The 19,179-nt window shown below is 43.8% G+C and overlaps 1 protein-coding gene and 1 long non-coding RNA gene across 3 annotated transcripts in view; one reads left to right on the top strand and one right to left on the bottom strand.

Annotated features, from left to right (window-relative positions):
• ZFAND3 (zinc finger AN1-type containing 3) overlaps positions 1-4,100 on the top strand; it is a 130,664-nt gene extending 126,564 nt beyond the window's left edge. For both annotated transcript variants that reach the window (XM_046939078.1, XM_015283794.4), the window contains exon 7: positions 1,463-4,100. In XM_046939078.1, the coding sequence (XP_046795034.1) occupies positions 1,463-1,617 (155 nt within the window). In that variant the 3' untranslated portion in view covers positions 1,618-4,100. The remainder of the gene's footprint in view (positions 1-1,462) is intronic.
• On the bottom strand, positions 3,233-16,639 carry LOC107052908. Its single transcript, XR_006938695.1, has 3 exons — positions 11,617-16,639; positions 10,879-10,998; positions 3,233-6,318 (listed from the first exon to the last, which is right to left on the bottom strand). It is a non-coding gene; the product is annotated as an uncharacterized LOC107052908 (long non-coding RNA).
• Between the last annotated feature and the right edge of the window lie 2,540 nt (positions 16,640-19,179).

Genomic DNA, 19,179 nt, shown 5'->3' with positions numbered 1-19,179 from the left:
ATTGAGATTGAAGTAGAGGCAGTGATCACAGGGGGACAGATGTTATATCTCAATTCAGTCTGGATCATTTCTGTATTTCTGAACTCCATGTACCAATACAGAAAACTTCTTGCTCTGTTCCTATTACTGGGTTTCAAAGCCAGACACAGATAACAGACTCATATTTTCCTAGTCGGTGCTATTCAAACAATGAGCAAAGATAAGTCAGTTTTCTTGAATTTTTTAAGAACAATTCTGTGTGTGGTACTTTTCCTGTTTTCTTAACATTCACATTAACGTAAAAGTAGTCTGTTGTTCTCTCCTACCATTGATGTCTTATAGTTCAGGAGCTTCAAACACTTGAACCACATGTACATGCACACAAACACACACAGATATGCACATATTCTTGATCATTCACTCAGTTTTATACATTACCATCTGTCAAATGTCATCATTTTGTAGTTTGAATCTCCTGAGCATTCAAGGACTGGCAGCAATGTAAAGCATTCCGTGGGAGGCAAAGTGATGCTCTTTGTACCCATTATTCAGGAAAAATGTAGCAGCTCAGGCAGTAGCATCCCTCATTTCATATACGATGGACTACGTGAACCCTGTGGCTGTGTAACTCTTTACTGCTGTATCATTCCAATACTACTTATCACAATATCATATTTCTTTTAAAGATAGGAAAATGGAGACAATTTCTGTACTGTTATACAGTGTTAGGGCCAAGTAAGTCAAAAAGCTGATTTTCTTGGTGGACTAGGAGGAGGAGGTGGCTGCTGGAGATGCCCTCCTGGATTGCTGAGAAACATTAACTTCAGGCTAAGAGATGTTAACCCACATCTTTTTACCTACAGAATAAGATGTGGCCTGACGCGGTCCTGCATCAAATGCCTGTTTGCCCCCATGTTAGTGCTGGAACAGTCCATGACAACAAGCTCCTGAAAACAGGAATGCATTCAGGCAGTGATCTCTCTCGCTCAGTACCGACATTTGGGTGCTGGCAGTAAAACAGTCCTGATTTGAATGTCTGCTGGGAGCCAAACGTGGGGTGCTGTAGGCATGAGTGTTGTAACTGACATTCTATGTAAAGTAGAAAAGAGTCCAGGGTAGGTGCGGAGTGTGTTTTCTTTGGAAAAACAAAAACAAAAACCATTAGCTTTGTTATCATCTGGGCATACCAGGTTTAGACTATTTGAGGGACTTTTCCTATAAGGTGAGAGGATGGCAGAAAACCACTTGTGTGTCTTGAGCTTTGATACTGTGTTGATAATTGTGCAAGAAATACCATAAATAATCAGATATTTTTTAATGCCATGTAAGGAAGGTAAGTAGAAGCTTGAAGCCAGCGCTGATTTTTGGCAGCTGAGTAATTCCTTAGTAGGCACTACTTCACTTGTGATTTGGGTAAGATTCTGCCACTTTAATCAAGTCCTTAACTTTCCTTTTTTCCCCCCTCTCTCCCTTTCCATGGTAGGTTATGTGTTCTGCATGCTACATCGCCTTCCCGAACAACATGACTGCACATTTGACCACATGGGACGTGGACGTGAGGAAGCCATTATGAAAATGGTGAAACTGGATCGGAAAGTAGGAAGATCTTGCCAACGCATCGGCGAAGGATGTTCCTGAGTGCAAGACTGCAACCAAATGCTGTTCTCTTAGTTCACTAATGTTAGCCTTATTTAGGACAAAGTCAGCCAGACACCTTGTACTAGGCAAGTTTCAGACTACAGCCAATCAGTTTCCTTTCTTTAGCCAACCGTCCTGGTACTGTAGTTTAGGGGATGATGGTGGGTGAAATTGATTTCTGGCTGGTTACTAAGGTGCCTGCTAGCCACCGTATAAAAATTAAAACATGAAGAAACATTATTTTTGAGCATGGCTAGTGGATTTAATCAAAACGAGAAAAATCCAAAGGCTTCTGTTATTGCTGGAGTCACTCTAAAAGCCTTACGCTGGGAACTTTCCAGCTGCAGAGTTAACACAAATAGTTGTATAGAAGCTGGTGTAAAAGTTAGCTATGCACGTGGCTTTCAGACAAACTGTTTAATGTGCAGCCTTTCACTTCTTCATGCCTGGTTATTCCTGAGGAGGTGAAATACTACCACGAGCAGCAACTGCAGCTGCTTAAGCCCAGAAGACCTGACTGGTCACTCGTGCCTTCATCGCGTGTGGCTTTTGAGTTAGGCAGTGTCACCAGCATCAGGGATTCTGTTGGGGTAGGAACATCTTTCTGGTTCTTCCCAGGAAGCCAAAAAGAAAGGGGGACAGAGATTCTTATGAAAAATTTTTATATCTATCGTACTATGAGGAACCTATCAGGGTTTTTTGTTTGTTTTTTGTTTGGGTTTTTTTTTTTCCTCCTCAGTTAAATTATGATCACACTTTAAAGCCAACTCCATCCCAGAGCAGTAAATGGTGCATGCGTTTTACATGGCATCCACAGAGATTCTGAGGGTCGCGTGAAGATTCCACAGACGCTGAGCAGTGCAGCCATTCCCACCGGCCGAAACCTGATTGGCTCTTGTTTGCCTTTTGCTAAGTGCAGGTATCTGATAATTGATCAAATAAGGCTAATTCACAGCACAGTAGCCATGGCTGGATTCTACAGACTGACTTTCTGTAGCTAGACTTATATATTGGGGAAAAAAAAAGGACATTTTGTAGCAAACGGAATTCAGTAACAGTATTGGGGAACAACCAGTGAAACACCCTGTATCACATTGAGTTTGTATTCCTCACATCAGAGTGTCAATGAGATAATCACATGGGTTACACCGGCCCTGTTTCTATGCAGCTGAACGCTCTCACAAACATCTCTGCCCGAGTCTATTGCAAAGACGGTATAGAAAGTGAATACGAAAAGCATTACATGGAGTAGAGCGCTTGGGCTCTGTTCAGACCCATGGGTCTGTATTATGGTATGTCACGCTGAGCTGAACTGAATGGCACCGGTCTCATCAGTTTGTGAACAAAAAGCAAAAAGAATATTCAGCACGTCTCCTGCTGCACACAGGGCTTACGCAAGTAAAAAGGATTTGTACTGAAGTGACCCAGCTTAATCCCAAGCCAAGGGTAACAATCAGGTGCATCTGTAAGAAAACCTGAGGGAGGGAAAGATTTTGTCTCATTTTCAAATACTGGGCAGGTAGAAAACATCAGAGGGGTGAAGTAGCCGTCACGTGGAGAACCCCAGCGTTGTGGGAGAACGCTTGGATGAGTCATCCTCCGTTCCACTTGGTACAGGTAACTAACTCCTCATAGGCCAAGTCATACTGCTACTCCGGTAGAAGCATTTAACAAGGAGATAACTAACTTAAAAAAATAAAAAGCAAACATATCTCCACACACGTGTTCAGCATCTGACTGTATTAGCGTAAGTTAGCCACGAAGCAAATCAGAAGTGTCCCATCACTATAAAATGCAAGCTATCCGAAAGGCAAGTGATTTTTGTTTTTAATTATTGTTATTATAGTTATTATTCAAGAATACGAAGCCAGCAGCAGAGTCTTCAGTAATGTGCTGCATTTTCAGGAAGCGGTCCTGCTGAAAGGGGCTGTCCAAGGATATGATTTGCATTTGCCATGAAGAATTTCTAAAGGCATGGATTTCAGCTGCTGCTGTGATACGCACTTTCTTTTCCTACAAAATCCTATCCATAGCATTCGATGGGCATTCTGAATGACACACGAGACTTCTCTGCATTAATACTGAAGATGCTATTTTGTTCCTCCTTAATGTTCTCTTTAAACTCACTGCAAGTGCACAGATGGTTTCAAGGTGGCTCTTGCGAGAACGCTACTTAAAAGTTCATGTGAATTATGGACAATGTTCACTTTAAACAAAGAAGTTGGGGACGGGGTTGTTCCTTTGCAGTATCTGTTCTGTGAAGTTTGTTAAGCGTAAAGAAAGCTTAAGTTCCTGTATCTTAAAAGAAGATCTTATTTAACCCTTTTGTGTTCTAGATTTACTTACACATGTAGCCTAGAGCTCAGTTTTAGTTTAACATTGTGAAAATATTAAAAGAATCTTGTAACTTTATTCTTTTTCCTCCTGCTAAAAAAAATTAAACCAATCAGATTAAAGTTTGAATTCCTTTCTGCCTATTCCAACAGGTCTGGCTATTTTGCACTACAAATCTGCTGTAAGTTCATGTGAGAAATATATTAGTGGGGAAAATACCAATGTTAAGCCAGTAACTCAGAGCTGCATTCACGGTTGGTGGAAGGCGAACAGTATTTTCTGCCATTTCAAAAGGGGAGAATTGTATTTTTTGCTTCACTCCAACTTACGTAGAGATTTTGTTTGTACGCGCATCGGGCTCAATCTCCTGCAGCCTGAGTATCGGTCACTTTAATCGTGACGTTAGGTCAGAAGGCCAGGTTGGTTGTGCTGCTGTGCAGGTCAGGCGCGGACGGTGCGCTCTGCCATTGCCGTGGAAGTTTTAAAATGTCCTCGGTGTTCTTTCATGCACTTGGAACAACTTCTGCACCTGCAGACACTGTACACCTCGTGGATGACTCGAGAAAGAGCTGTAGATTCTTAATCATTCAGAAGCTTGAAGCACAAAGCTAATTAACGTGTATTGAAGAGGAAGAGAGAACAGCAAGGTGATTATTTAAAACAACTTTGAAAATTGTTTGGAATTGAAATGGTGTCTCATTCCTGCAGCTTGCACACCTGTTATTTCCTCAGAAATGACTGTGGTACTTTCAGTTAGCAAACTGTGATTCTTGAACAACATGGCTGTGTTATAGTAAAGGTAAGTTGGGTAATACAGCTCTTCCCTGTTTCCAAGTGTCAATCCTGTAGCTGGGTGCAAGCCGAGGCTTTGAGGAAAAATAAGAATTGCCTGGGAAGGTGTTGACAACAGAGCCTGTCCTTAATGACACCTGATTACTGTTTTGAAGCGGTTTTGTGTCTTGAGTGAGAAGTGATGCTGCTGTTAAATGGAAGAACTTGAGCCGCTCTTCAGTAGTGCGCAGGCAGCACCCTAAGAGAGCCCTGGTGCAATTATAGCAGTCCAAAAGTAATACTAAGTACTTTTTAATCTATTCCATGGAATGTGATGAATAGGTTCAAATCTCACCTGACTTTCTTCTTTTGGCACATGTGCAGTCCATTGGCCTTTTGAATACAACAGCCTGTTTATATTCAACTCATTGTGTTGCTCCGTTCACGTTGCAGTCACTGCAGTTCCTTCTGTGAGCGTGCTAGGAGCCGTGTAAAAGTCTCTGAGGTATAAGAACATATTTTGTAACTTACAGTGACTGTATCAGTGCAAGGACTCGCCAAGGAAGAAAAGTGATATTAGTGGTGTCATTAAAAATAGAGGTTTTATACCAGAGCCTTAAGAATTGTACCAGTGCAATAACTGACAGCACCCATGCGTAGTGCCTGTGTGATGCACACAGTTAGAAGTGCCCACACAAATGAACTGATAATCTCCTTGTCATATTGTAGTTACTGCAGTCAGTCGTCTGCCGAGCAGCAAAGAGAGGGTCTAACTGAAGTAATCCCTTAACGTCACAATGGGATGGTAGCCAATTTGTGCTGGAAATAATTTTGTATGCTCCTGGGTACTTTTAAACGTAGAAAACAAATGGAAACCTTTTTAGACAACGCTATTTAAAATGAACTGTGTTTACTGGCACCAGATGTTTATTTCATCACTCAAATACCTGATTGTAATACTCCTCATGAAACAAAAGTAACTTAAGCATTAAGCAACGGCTCAGCACAAAAGCTGATGTATGAAGGTACAGTTCTAGTGTAGGCAGCCCATAACCTTACCTGAGAGTGCCTCTGTGTATACTTTATGAAGGACCACACTGGAAAAGATAGTGAATAAGATTAAACTTGAAAAATATCCACAGTGCGCATTTTACGTGGTGATCTCGTGCAGCAGTGGGTTTACCTGTGCCTGGTAGCAGCTTTTCAAGGAAAACAAACTAACGGTGCTGCGAAGAGCCACTCTGAAATAACAGTTCTTGAAGCCAGAAGTCACAAGGATACATTTTTCTGTCTCCTTCTCCTCTTCGTTCTTTTTTTCTTTTCATTGAGGCGTCAGCGTGTGCAGCTGGTCAAGTAGTTCAGCTTGAACGTTTTCCTTCTTGGGTTCTCAGTATGCACCACAGAAAAGAAGGCGCCAGCTTTGCTCCTTTGGAAGCCCCCGCACCTTACTTTAAGGAGACTGAAATCTGGATGTTGGGCTGAACGAGTGATAACCTCCTTGTGCTTTTTACTGCAGCAACAGGTTGTTTTGTCACTAACTGAAGCTTCATGCAGACACGATTTCACTTGTTCTGGATGTTAGGCTGTTTCTGGAACCTTTGAAGGGAAAAAAACCACCACAGTCCAAATCAGAGTTTTATTATATTGTTCACATACAGTTTCCCATAAACTGTGCTTCATCCTGCAATGTGATGTTGAGTCAGGAGGAAAGAAGGCATGAAAGCAGGAGGCGGAGGCTGCACACTGACAGGTGTGTACTGATCACATCCACCACCTTCTTCAAGTCAGCTCAGAGCACAAAATGGTAAAGAGGCAAATGATTACTTGCCAAACAGTACCAACTTTCTTAATACTACAGAAAAGTGTTTTGCTCAGTGTTTGTGAATACAGCTGTTTAGAATTCATCTGTGTCAATTCTGAAACAGACGTTACATGCAAAGCAATGAAACAAGATTATTTAGTCATAACATACTTTGCTACAGGACCTTCCTGTTTGGCAATATGCTGCTATTTTCTTTGAAAGAAAAGTGAGCAGAACCTTATAAGACCAACAGAAAACAACTGCAAATTCAGTATGTGCATCTGTAGAGATAGGAAGAGATTACTGTAATCACAGATAGTTTTTAAAAGTGACTGCACCCTCTAACAAAAGGGTTTTGTTCTTCAGGTAGTAGCAAGTGTTCGTGGCAATGGTTTAACCATAAGCAGACTACCACTTTCTGCTATGGTTGTGCAAAGCTTATAACATGCAATTAGGATGCTGAGTCAGTAACTTGTAGCTCAGTGCAGTGACTGTGTAAGTAATGAGAATAAAAGTACAGAGATTGACTCTTGCCCATTGCCTCTCCCTTTACACAAGAGGACAAAAGATGGTGCTCACTGTTTCCTGGCTGATTCGTCCCTTTTATTCTTTTCTGAGTTGCAGAAGACTCCTTCCTTCCCCCTGCAGCTGTGCCCGGGGAGCACAGCCATGGCACTGACTAGAACATGAAACCACTTGGTTGGTTTCTCTGAAAGCAAAGCGTTCCTCGCTATCTGAAATGCAGCACCAGAAGGACATCTCTTCTGGGTTCTCAGAACACTTGAAATCTTGTTTGTATTCCTCTTAAAGTATTTGGGGTCTGTTTGAAATAAAGAAGCAATCCCTCCAAACAAACAAGCTACAGCATTTTATCATCTTTTGAAAGGGAAGTGAGTCTGCATGATCAGCATTTCTGCATTAAAAAACCTAACGAAAAGGTTCACTGTCAACTCCTGAAATGCTTCATCTCAGCTCTACTTTTTCCAAGGAACAAGTGCAAGACTTTCTTGGATGAGGCAAAAGAGAACGTCTGAGCCCTTTGCTAGATAAGCTGAATTTGGACTTCATTCTTAACTCCAGCAATAGCTTGTCTTTTACTTTTTTTCTTCTGCAGCATTCAAACTACACTACGTTTACTTTAGATTCCTCTAAGCTTTAAGCAGACCTGTTTCTGGAGGCCAGCTGCAGCACACTGCCTTTGGCAGCAGCATGAGCTGAAGATGACGAGCTCCAGGAATAAGCTAAATATTAAGTTATCCTTTGCTGGCAAGCACAACTGTTCTTGTCTGTATTAAAGTTTAAAATAATGGCTGGCTAGAAGTGTTTGAACTGAGCAGCCTGTATCAGACTTGTATAAGTCATGCTTTGGCTAGTCTGCCTGATGTGCATGATATCCAGAGATGTTACCTTCATTCTGGCTGCATGCAGAGCTTCTCCTTCATTACCCTCCATGTTTATATAAATGAAGGTACTTGTCAGTTAAGCAGCAATTACTTGTGAATTCTGTAGTTGTCTTCAAGTCACATTGCTCACTTACGGTTTTCTGGTTTTGATTTTGGGCCTCAGGTCTTGCCAACAATCATAGTTCCAAACAGGTATTTTCATGCGCCGTGTGCACACAAATCTGCTAGCAAATCAAATTATATTTTGGGGATCAAACACACCCTTGTGCCTTTTATCAGTCCTTCTCTGGAAACACAGCACATACCACTATCTGAATTTGCTGGAGCTTCAACATTATCAATAATTACAGACTTAGCCCTGGAAGCATCATTATGCTCACTCACAATTGCATTAAAAACACACTCTCCCACCCCCAAAACAACTGAGTAGGTTGAGGGCACGCTAAGAGCTGTGGAATTGTGAGCACTGCTGGGTTACCATTATTTTTCAACAGCAATTCTTCTGCTCTTCCTAGCATGAGAGTGTGTGTGTGTGTAGGGATATGTGTAAGGAGGAGTTTCCTGTGTGTGTGTATGTAGGTAGATACAGGATCAGATAAATAGGCATTGCTGATTTTATTCCAACTGTTACCTTGATAACAATATTTCACCTCAGTCTGAAGCAGCAGCTCCTGCTGAATTCAGACACCTCTGTCAGCCTCTGTTGTAGCACAAGTGCAGGGCTTCATTCCTCTACTCCTCAGCTTCTGAGCTTGCTGTGACTTCTAGAGGCTTGCTCCACCCACCCTGCACAGAATCTCCCTTACCAACTGCTACGCCCAACAGCACTCCCCCCACCACCCCAAACTGTCATGTTCTGATTCTATGAGATGATCACATCTAAAGGTATTGAGGCGTGTATTGCCAGTAGCTGCTTCTGCCTGCAAAGAAAAGGTTATTTTTAAGTGTTAAACGACTGCTGCTGCTTACTACACAAAATTCCTAGAGCTGTGTCTTAATGCACTGTAAGGCTGAATTGTATTTCCAGTGTAAACCCCTTCTTCGGTGATTCTACCTTTCTCTGTGGACTTTGTCAGCACGAGGAACCCAAAGGCTAGTTTGATGCTACAGCCACTAGAGACACGCAGGCAGTGCTTGGTAACACCCCTGCAGGTACCGGACATCCATACAGATCAAGCATCCAAGGATATGTTTTTTTGTCTGTTCTACCTTTAATTATTTCTTCTGTTAGTTATCCTAATGTTATTATTCTGTAGGTAAAATACAAAGTTATCACTCATTTGCTAGGTAATATGGATTCAAAAGTATCAGCATGATGTGATACTGTGGGTTTGTTGGGTTTCTTTACATCGAGCTTCGTGAAAGCAATTCTCAACTCTCACAACTACTGAACAACTACTGATTGACATGGACACCATGGGTCAGGTGGACCCAAAGCAAACATACTCCGTCAGTCAGAACCAGTTCCTTGCCTTTGCTGTTCTCCATCTGGATGACGAAGGTAAAGCCAATTCCACTGCCTCAGCTGCACACGTGCAGGAGTTGCCCATTTGCTCCATGGCTGCAGCAGTGCTCTGCGCCTGTATCACAAGCCCTGGAACATCTCAGGATTCACAGGACCGATCACCCACGCATCCCAAAGCAACCAAGCTGTGCATTGTACCTGCTGTTTCTAATCACTTTTGTTGTGTGAAACAATAAAGCTGTTTATAAAGAGTTGCAACATATTAAAGACAACAGGGCTGGTCTGTGATTGAGTTGTGCGTTCCGGGGGGTTGTTTCATCAGCATTTGCCTGATGGCAGAGAGGAAGGGGAGGAAATTAAACAGCCTATGGAACTTGTATCAGTTCGCAGGCACTGAAACTTGTTAGCCCAGTGCAATTTGCATACATCCAGCAAGGCAGAAAGCTTGGCGCAGCGCTGACCATTCGTTTCATACCTGCCCTGATTCACCCACTTAATATCACCACGGACTGGATTTCCATAGCCAACTTCTAGCACCTTTCTGGAGTATGGAGGAGCTCTTATTTTGAGAGCAGTCAGAGAATAAAAGCCATCACACGGAGCTGAATAAACCATAAAGATTACACAAGTTTTTGTAGAATGCAGCAAAATATCCTTCTAATACTGAAATGTATTTCGAATACAACCCTTCTGAATTCACAGAAAGCGCATGGGGAGCTGAGACTGATGCATTAACAGGAGAAGGAACAAAAGGTGACAGGCATCCTGCACCATGTAATTCTTCACAGTAAGACAGCCTGACCCTTGCTGTTCTTATTGTTTATGGATTTCTTGGTGCAATTTTCTGTTTTAGAGGGCTTAACTGTGAATAACTGCTTGTGGATAGACAACACTACAGTACTGCTATTCCAAAGCATATAAGAAGAATGACAGCGTTAGTCTTAGAACAGCTAATTTTTGCCCTCTATTTGAAAGCGTGTAAATAAGAAATTGAATCCCTACATGCAGAGAAAAACAGAGAAATGAGAAGTAGTGGTTTCTGTCAATGAACCTGTGTAAACTTTCCTGCATGTACTCCACCAGCATGTTAACTTCAAGCTATCAGGTAAATAGTCTGCATTTTGAAAAGATTAAAAAATGATTTGCTCACTTCAGCCAGAAGCATGTTCTTGCAGCATGCCTCTTTGCTTGCAAATAATTCTGTCTGCTGCTCGTGACTACTGGGTCCCTACCTGTGCCAGCATAACTGGGCAGAAACAGTCCACTGCATGCCCACTCCTACAGTGATGAAGGCAGCAGAACTTCAAAGGTTCACAGCAGATACACAGCAGGTAAACTGAACGGCACAAACTATTCTAACCAGGCTTTGTGTGACATCTCTCTGGTGGTGTGTAGGTATTGCAGAGAAAGCACAACAGAGTATTTCGTGTTGGTGAGAAGCCCAACAAACTATGACTTAGACAAACATAGGAAAAAAACAAACCTACCTTGAGGATGTGGAAGCTGATCTCCTTCCCAGAGCTGTAACAGGAGGAGGAAACTCACAGGATGTTCTCACTCACACAGGTGTTACTAATCCTGGAGATGACAGCCCACACGACCTTCACCTGCAGGCAGTTCAGCAATTTGTTCGTATAATTTGGCAAGGATAGAGAAGTGGTACTTGGCTCTAAAGTATGTATGTATCCCCAACATACTGAAATGTGGAAGCCACCTCTGAGAAGGAGTCACAGCTCAAACCCGCCCATGAAGAAGAATCACGCTCTGTTTGTGTATCTGTATGTGCTGAATATGCCAGACACACAGGAGAGCAGGGCAGTGATGTGCACTATGCTAACAGCACAGTGTGTAATGCTGGAGATAGCAAGGCATCTCCTAAATTAATTTTGTGCTCTCCCTCTATGCCACCTGGCCACGATCTACCTTTACTCTACAGTCCCTTTTCCTCCAGCAATAAGAAAAGGCTTTAGAGCAGCTTCCCCCTCCTCCTTTGCAGTACCATCCCCCCACTTCATCCCTTCAGACAAGCAGCTGATCAGCACTGTGGCAAATTCCAGGTCAAAAGCTGTAAAAGAGAAGGGAGAAGCGTAGGACTCCCCAGACCGCGTTGGGCTGCTCAGATCTGTGCCAAAACCATCCCTCTTCCCAACCAGGGCCTGAACGGTTGGCAAGCAAAGGTCAGCAAAGGGACACACAAGTCCCACACAAACTTCCTGCATACACACCACCACCTCTTGTCCGACGTGGCACTGGGAGACTTGGTGTGGGTGGAAGGGGAAGATTACTTGAGTGGGACGTTCTCCTGGCATCCAACGAAGGCAATGCTTGGCTGCTTTTTAGGATGAGTGCTGATCAGCCCCTGCAGGAAGCCAGGCTGTGGGCAGAACACAGCTGAACTCAATTGATTCAGTGAGCTGACGGAGCGTGCATTTTTTCATCTGGGAGGTAGAGCTTCCTGAAGCCAGCTTTAGTTAGTGACCCAACCTGTAGGTGCATGAAGATAAACCTGTTCTCCGTGAACAGAAACAGCAGATCTCTTTACCACAGTTTTAGTCTCTTCCTGCTCAATAGGAGCCCTGGGCCATATTATTTCATAGGTTACACCCTGCTAATCCAAGTCAAGCACAGAACGGGCCTTGCATCAGTGACTGCCCAGCGCCAAGATGTGACACAACTTATCTGCCTCCACGCTGAACTAATGCTTTGGCTCAGCATTTGATATTCACAAGACATAGAAAACAGACGCGTGTGATTTCTAAAAGGACAGGTCACTCAGGTCACCAGATGGGGTCACCGTACATCAGACCAACTCCTCCAAGCCATTAGAGTTTCCTAAGGTTACCTGAAGTGCTGTTCTCCTTCTCACACTAAGAGGTGGTTTGGGCCAGGCTGGATGTGGCTCTGGGCAGCCTGGTCTAGTGGTTGGTGACCCTGCCTGTGGCAGGGGAGTTCAAACTAGATGATCATTGTGGTCCTTTGCAACCCTTTGCATTCTATGATTCTGTGATATGTATCTATGTTTCCTCCCGAGGCATCTGTCCTTTGGGAATGGAATCAAAGCATGCAAGTACGTTTGTAAAGCACCAAAATACTTCAAAAAAGCATTAAATAAATACAGACTATTAAGAGGCCTCCTGACAGTATTAATTGCAGAATAACACACACACACACAAAAACATTTCCACCAGAAATCAGCATCTGCCTGTGTGTAGGAGACAGTGTCACACATTGATTTACTTTACTGAGTGTAAATAAAGCCAGTGTGTGGCTCCTAGAAGAGAACACGAACAAAGGAAATCCAGCAGCTCAAGGTCAGGGTTTAAAGGACTTTTCTTTCATTTAAGCTCTAGTAGCCTTGAAAGCAGAAATTCTCCTCCAGCTCCCATGGCTTCCCCTTCCATAGCGCAGCTCCTCGATAGCAGACTGGTTTCACATCTAGATTTATCTAATGATTGATGGATGAAATGTATTGGACTGCAGCATTTAGAGCTGAGAAGTAAAGCTGAGAAGAGATGTATCAAATGCATAACAAAAAGACTTCTGGTATCTGATGCAAGGAAACTTGTTCCGAGATAAACTGGCAGCTCCTTCATTTTGACCACTGAGATTCCTTCCCTTTCCACTGGCATTTAAAAGAGTCTCTCTGGAAATGCTGCAACGTCAGAGAAACACACAGGCTTGTAAATGTTTGGGCTGCTAGTGAAAACCTCAAAGAAACAACACTTCAATGCCATGACACTGAGTTTCCTAGAATCTCTATGCACAGATTGCAGATGACACTGTCCAAAAAACTTTTAGTTTGATGCTGCTAATAGCAATTCTATAGACAAATTAAATGCATAGCATTATGCAGCTGTGTTACAGTGCTTCAGAGCACATCAGAATACCCCAAGAAACCAAACCGACCGAACTAGTATCTTCTAGTTTACCAGGTTCTAAAATGAGCCCTCTCCTTACACAGAAACAAAAACCTGAGCTGTGCTTGGGAAAGCAGTCAGTAGCAAAGTTTTAAAGCAAATCCTTTTTCCCCTCATCACTTTGTCCTTATGGAAGCGGAGAGGAACTCTGTCTCTTCTGCTGGAGACCCCTGCTCACATCTCTGCTCTTCTTTCCCTCTGCAAGGTTTCCCTAACTGAGAACATAATCTTTTTCTTACAGAAGGTGCAAGGTCCTGTGTATATGCTCCCTTTAGGTACTGAAAGGCTGCAATGAGGTCGCCCTGGAGCCTTCTCTTCTCTAGGCTGAACAAGTCCACCTCCCTCAGCCTATCTTTGTAGGGCAGGTGCTCCAGCCTTCTAATCGTCTTTGTGGCCCTCCTCTGGACCCTTTCCACAGCTCATCTCCCTACTATCCAAAACAGCGTATTTTGGCTAGGCTGCTTTTCTCTCATTTGGAAACATTTTGCTGACTTTGATTTACCCAGCAGTTAAAACAATTACCCAGGAGGCTTCCTATGCAGAGGCAGGATAGGTTACAACAGTTAAGCTGGGGCCCCCACCCTCTGCGCCTCAGTATTTCATCACTTCAGACCATTCCACATGCATCAGTGTTTGCCACAAGAAGCTGCATCCATGGAAATGGCTTAAGTAGCTGGAAATTAATTGGTTTTCACTGTTTTACTGCAATAACAAAATTAAACAATGATTATAAAATAGGGAACAGTCCCATACTGTGCAGGTTTTACAAGCTGGGCAGCTATGGAAGCTTGAAAACATTAATGAGGCAAAACATCTAAAAGCCTCAAAGTTCTGCTGTACACATGCCTACTGCATGCTCCAGGGCAGGAAGATCACCTGCTCCAGCAGCAAAAGCCCAAATCTCCATCAAAGGAAACAGAATTGCCTGTTAGTGTAGGGACTACTATTAAAGCTGCGTTACCTTCATGATCATTGTGTATCTTGAGAGGAAAGTAAGAGAGGTTGTTTGGTCCTGAACATCTGTAACAACGCAAATTCAGACTTCCTTTCAGCCTTGTTTACGCAAAAGGAGAGGCACAAAGGACGCACATTTAAGATCCAACAGGCTGACTCTTTTAAGTGCACAGACCCATGCAGACAACACTGTAACTCCAACACGCGTTCTGCTAACACACAGCCATCACACGTGGGAAGATAACAAACTAATCGGGCAGGATACCTGAACTCCACATTTAGGTGCCGTGAGATTCCCCAAATCCCTTCTCAAATAGCAGGAATCTACTTTCAAGTGCCCAAATCTTCCCATGCAACACACAGATGGCTTTGTGTGGACCAGGGGTTGCATCAAGTGTGAAGGCACTTAAGAATCAACTGCTGCTCAACGCCCAAGTCATTTTGTCATGCTAGATCAAGGTGAGAAATGAATGCAATTAATGCATAGTTCACAGTGGTAGCTGAACTGTCTTACATTGTTTATGACGTTTTCCTCCTTGTTCCAAGTGTGTGGCAGTATCTTACCTTCAGCAACATAAAGAGAAGATCAAATTAATTAGTAGCGAAAGAAAAGGAAAAGAAAGCAGTTCCTCTCATGTGTGAGAAGAGCAAGAACTGCACAGATAAGGCAGCTCATTACATTCTTTTTCATCTTAGATTTTAGAAAGCAGAAAAAAGCTAAAACATCGTCAGGAGCATTCGGAATGAGTCTCTACAGCAGTCACAAGTTTAAATCTAACAAAGAAGGATTTCTAACACTTGTAATCCAATGCGAAACATTGGTACCCAGTACTTCCAGGCCAGAGAACTGAAGTGCTTCACGCAGCATTCAGAGCACCATGAGTGCCTGAGATCCGTGCCTCGGAGGTGCCACCAGGCAGCAGGACAGCTCGTTATCCTTTGTGCTACAAAAATCCAAGTGTTCTCTATGAAAAGTTACTGCTAGACCTTGCCTCACTAGCACTTCTGACTACACAGCCTGACTGTGGAGAATTTGTTCCTAAAGAAAGAAAACCTTGAATACAAAGAGCGCCTTCCCTCCGCTGAGTACCCTACACTGAAGCAAACAAAGCCCACCATTTTCACACAGAACAATCTGGAACGCGTGGATTAAACACAGGTCAATCACCGCCCTCCCAGGCACACTGGCAACGCTATGCATTTCATCCATGTGGGAAAGAACAGATCGTGTCCAAATGAGACTGATGTCTCTTTACAGAGATGTATGGCTGTAAGTGATGGAGTTACCAGGGTGTGCAGCTTGTCAACTGAGCAGCAGTAGCCAAGGCCACGGGTGCCTTTAACCCACTGCAAGGTAACATCACTTTCATGTTAGTTTAAGCTCAAACCTCGTATTCTAAGTTACCATTTATCACCAGCACTTCAGTAAAACTTGAGAAACACTCCTCTCCTCTTGCAAATACAGTCCTTCACACACAGTGCCTCAAACGCTTGTTATCATATGGACATAGATTTAGGGAGGCAGCACTGAAGCTGTTTACATGGAAATGCAAGGAGGCCATGCAGAATAAGAATCCTGGTGCCTTGGGATGTTTTAAACTGCAGTATAAACTGGATGCAATCTCCATGTCGTGCATGACTGATGGCAGTTCCAGAAGGACAACGTCCCCTGTTATCACACCGAAGTATTGAGGCTGCCCTTGGAGAGAGAGGAATGCCACCTCCTCTGTCAACAACAACAATGACAAAACGCTCCTTGCAGCACCTGAATTTCCTTAGCAGTCTCCCACCTACAAACTGACCAAGCCTGAACTTCTGCTCCGTCGCCAAAGTTAGGAGAATCGCAGCAGCCTGCCAGCAGGCAGAGGAAAACACTACTCTGACCTGCACAGTGTTGTGTTCTTCTGGTTGGTTTTTTTCCCCCACAAACTTGGCTGATTGCCTCTGAGTTGGATTCTCAGCTTCAGTGACACCTTCAGGGAGACCGACAGCTACAAGAAATTGTATCGATGACTATAACAGACCAGCACCAAAACAGCTGTGAAGTCTGACTGCATCAGAAGAGATGTAGACACTATAGCGTAACATGGAAGTGTGAACTGGAATGCACAAACAGGAAATGTAAAAGGTTCTAGATAAAAGCCAGGACCAGTGTGGCAGAACACAAGGAACATAGTCTTCACAGAAGGAATTTGTTAGGCACAGCCATTTTGTACAAATACACGCAGAGAATCATAGATCACAAATCACAGCTCCCCGACACAGCAACCACCTCACACAGCCCACTGGGGATGCTAAGGAAGTGCATACGGAGCTGGACCTGCACAGAGATTTTATCAGGTTTGTTCTGCCAGCTCACAGGCTCCAGCCACAGAAGCAAGCTTCAGCAGCAAGGGGGTTAAAATAAAAAGAGTAGAGCTTTAGGTTAGATGTTAGGAAGAAATTCTTTATTTGGAGGGTGGTGAGGCACTGGCACAGCTGCCCAGAGAAGCTGTGGGTGCCCCATCCTTGCAGGTGCTCAAGGCCAGGCTGGATGGGGCCCTGGGCAGCCTGAGCTGGTGGTGGCAGCCCTGCCCACGGCAGGGGGTTGGAACTGGTTGGGCTTTAAGATCCCTTCCAACCCAAGATGGTTCTCACATCAGGGATGACCACGGCCTGCCCACACTGGCGACAAAAGCTGGGCACTAGAGGTCATCTACTCAAAAGGCAGACTGCTTCTTGACTTGGACAAAAAAAGCAAATCCTGTTTCAGCTTTACCAAAAGCAGCCAGGAGACTGAAGGAAAAACAAGAAGCACAGAAGTGGAGTGACAGGGTAGAACTAGACAATGGAGGCTCTAATCCGATGGAAGCTGCATGAAGGAGTCACAAACACTCTCCTCTGCAAAGTGGTTTCTGCACTCAGCAGCTGGGAGCAGTGGAGGTGCAGCCAATGCCCTTTAAAAGTTAGACAGGAGCATGTGCATCTCAGAAGTGGGAGAACAAATTCCAGGGTACAACGAATAGCTTTGCTGCAGATTCTTCTCCTCAGTGTTTGCATCTTGAGATACCCAAGATAGAAAGCATTTCCACAGTTAGGTCTGCAGTCTGACTCTAAAGAAGAGTTGTAAAATGAGAGAAGTTCCAGTTGTTGGTCAGCTTGACAGACACTGAGCTCTTGCAGAGCACAGATGGCCCGGAGGCACTGAGCATCTTTGGCCTGAGGGGTCACAGCCCTCCGGCAGTAATTAGCTGTCAGTGGAGGAGGTGCTCTGAGCTAAGCACTCTGCTGTCCCAGGTGTTAACTGCTGCTGGGCTGGGGAGGGACTCCCAGAAGCGAGATCATCCCTCTAACAGGAACGGCAGTGCCCTGCTTCCCAGGCTCCATAAAGAATGAAAGGGTGAGCCTGAGTGACACACCAGACTTAAGAATTACCGCACTAAACCTGCCGGACATCGCTTCCTAAAACTGCCTCTTCAGTTGCTGAATCACCAGAACTGCACTCTCCGCACCCGCTGCAACTTGCTGTCCAACCTCAGGTGATCAGGCTGCGTGCAGGGCTCCACACACAGTGGTACAGTCTCAGTACTTCCCTTCTTCTGCTCCAAAAAAACCCAAAGGAAATCAAACACCCTGATGTCTTGAAATACCGAATCGAGACTATCACAAGGCACAGCCAGAGCAAACTCTGCTGTAACACCCACTACCCACGCTCACTCTGTAGGCGTTTCTGTACAGGCAAGGAGCTGACCACTCTTCTTCCCCTTTTCCTCAACCCACTGGTTCCATTGTCATTCCTACCGTGCATAAAGCAACGGTCCTCACTCCTCCACAGTTCAGTTACCTCCAGCCTACAATTTTTTTCCTCCTAATATTGACACAACCTTTCCGAGAGCGCCTTAGGCACACATTTCCTCAGATCTCATCTCTGCTGCATCGCCCAGAAGATAGATGACAACGGCTGGGCAGACCACGCTGTTCCAACACTGGTCACTTTCATATATATTTGATTTTCTTTCTCCCGTTATCCTGTGTTCCTCCGGTCTCTTGTATCTCGATCCTATTTTTCTGTCTTTACAATTGTTCAAAAGGTCTTTGGGACGGAGCTTAGCTTTTCACTGTGTACATAGTAAAGTCTTGAATCTGACGTGGTGATACAAATTAATAATAATAGCTGCAGAACAGCAGTAATACTCTCCCCAGTTGCGATCGGCATGCTGGAAAGATTACTTGATGTTTATAAAGCTCTTTGAGACTACCGGATGAAAGTCAGGCCAGTGATGCACAGGATTTATTGTTCTATTCAGCACTTCAGTATCCAAGGCTAGCATCTATTCTGGTTGAAAAAGATTTTTACTGTATTGTAAAATGGAAACAAAATGAAATATATACAGTGCACGGTGCTTCATATATAAGGCACAGGCAGCACAGAAACAGAATCTCATTATTGAAATGGATGTAGCTGAAGCTGTTACACACAGTAGGTTAAAGACCAGATTCAGTGACCTCTTATTCCATTTAATCAAAATTGTTAGTGTATTTTTTTGGCCTTTGGAAAACTATATATATATTTTTTTCTCTTCATCGGGTATTTCATCAAAGGTAATAAACCTTTGTAAGTTGCTTATGATGTGAGTCTTAGAGCAGACTTGACCAGCAATGAAATGAAAATAAAGTGGATTTATGTTTAACAAACAAAAGCACAGCTCTTCTGCAACACTCTGTGCATTTAACCACCAGCTCTTAACCGTTCAGAGAGGCTCTCCCCCCTCTTCCCCATCTCGCAGCATCCCCACAGCTCTATTTACCAGCGTCCCTGGCAACTTCCCCCCTCCAGCTCTGTTTTTGCAGAGCGCAGAGGGGAGACGATGCTGTTTTAATGGTGCTAGTTATGCTATGTGCGGTAGTGCTGTTTCTAGGAATAGACATGTTCAGACA

Source organism: Gallus gallus, chromosome 3 (genome assembly GCF_016699485.2).
Source record: "Gallus gallus isolate bGalGal1 chromosome 3, bGalGal1.mat.broiler.GRCg7b, whole genome shotgun sequence".
Taxonomy (NCBI): Eukaryota; Metazoa; Chordata; class Aves; order Galliformes; family Phasianidae; genus Gallus; species Gallus gallus.
The sequence above is the reverse complement of the archived record's forward strand: the minus strand, read 5'-3'. Positions and strand labels throughout refer to the sequence as shown.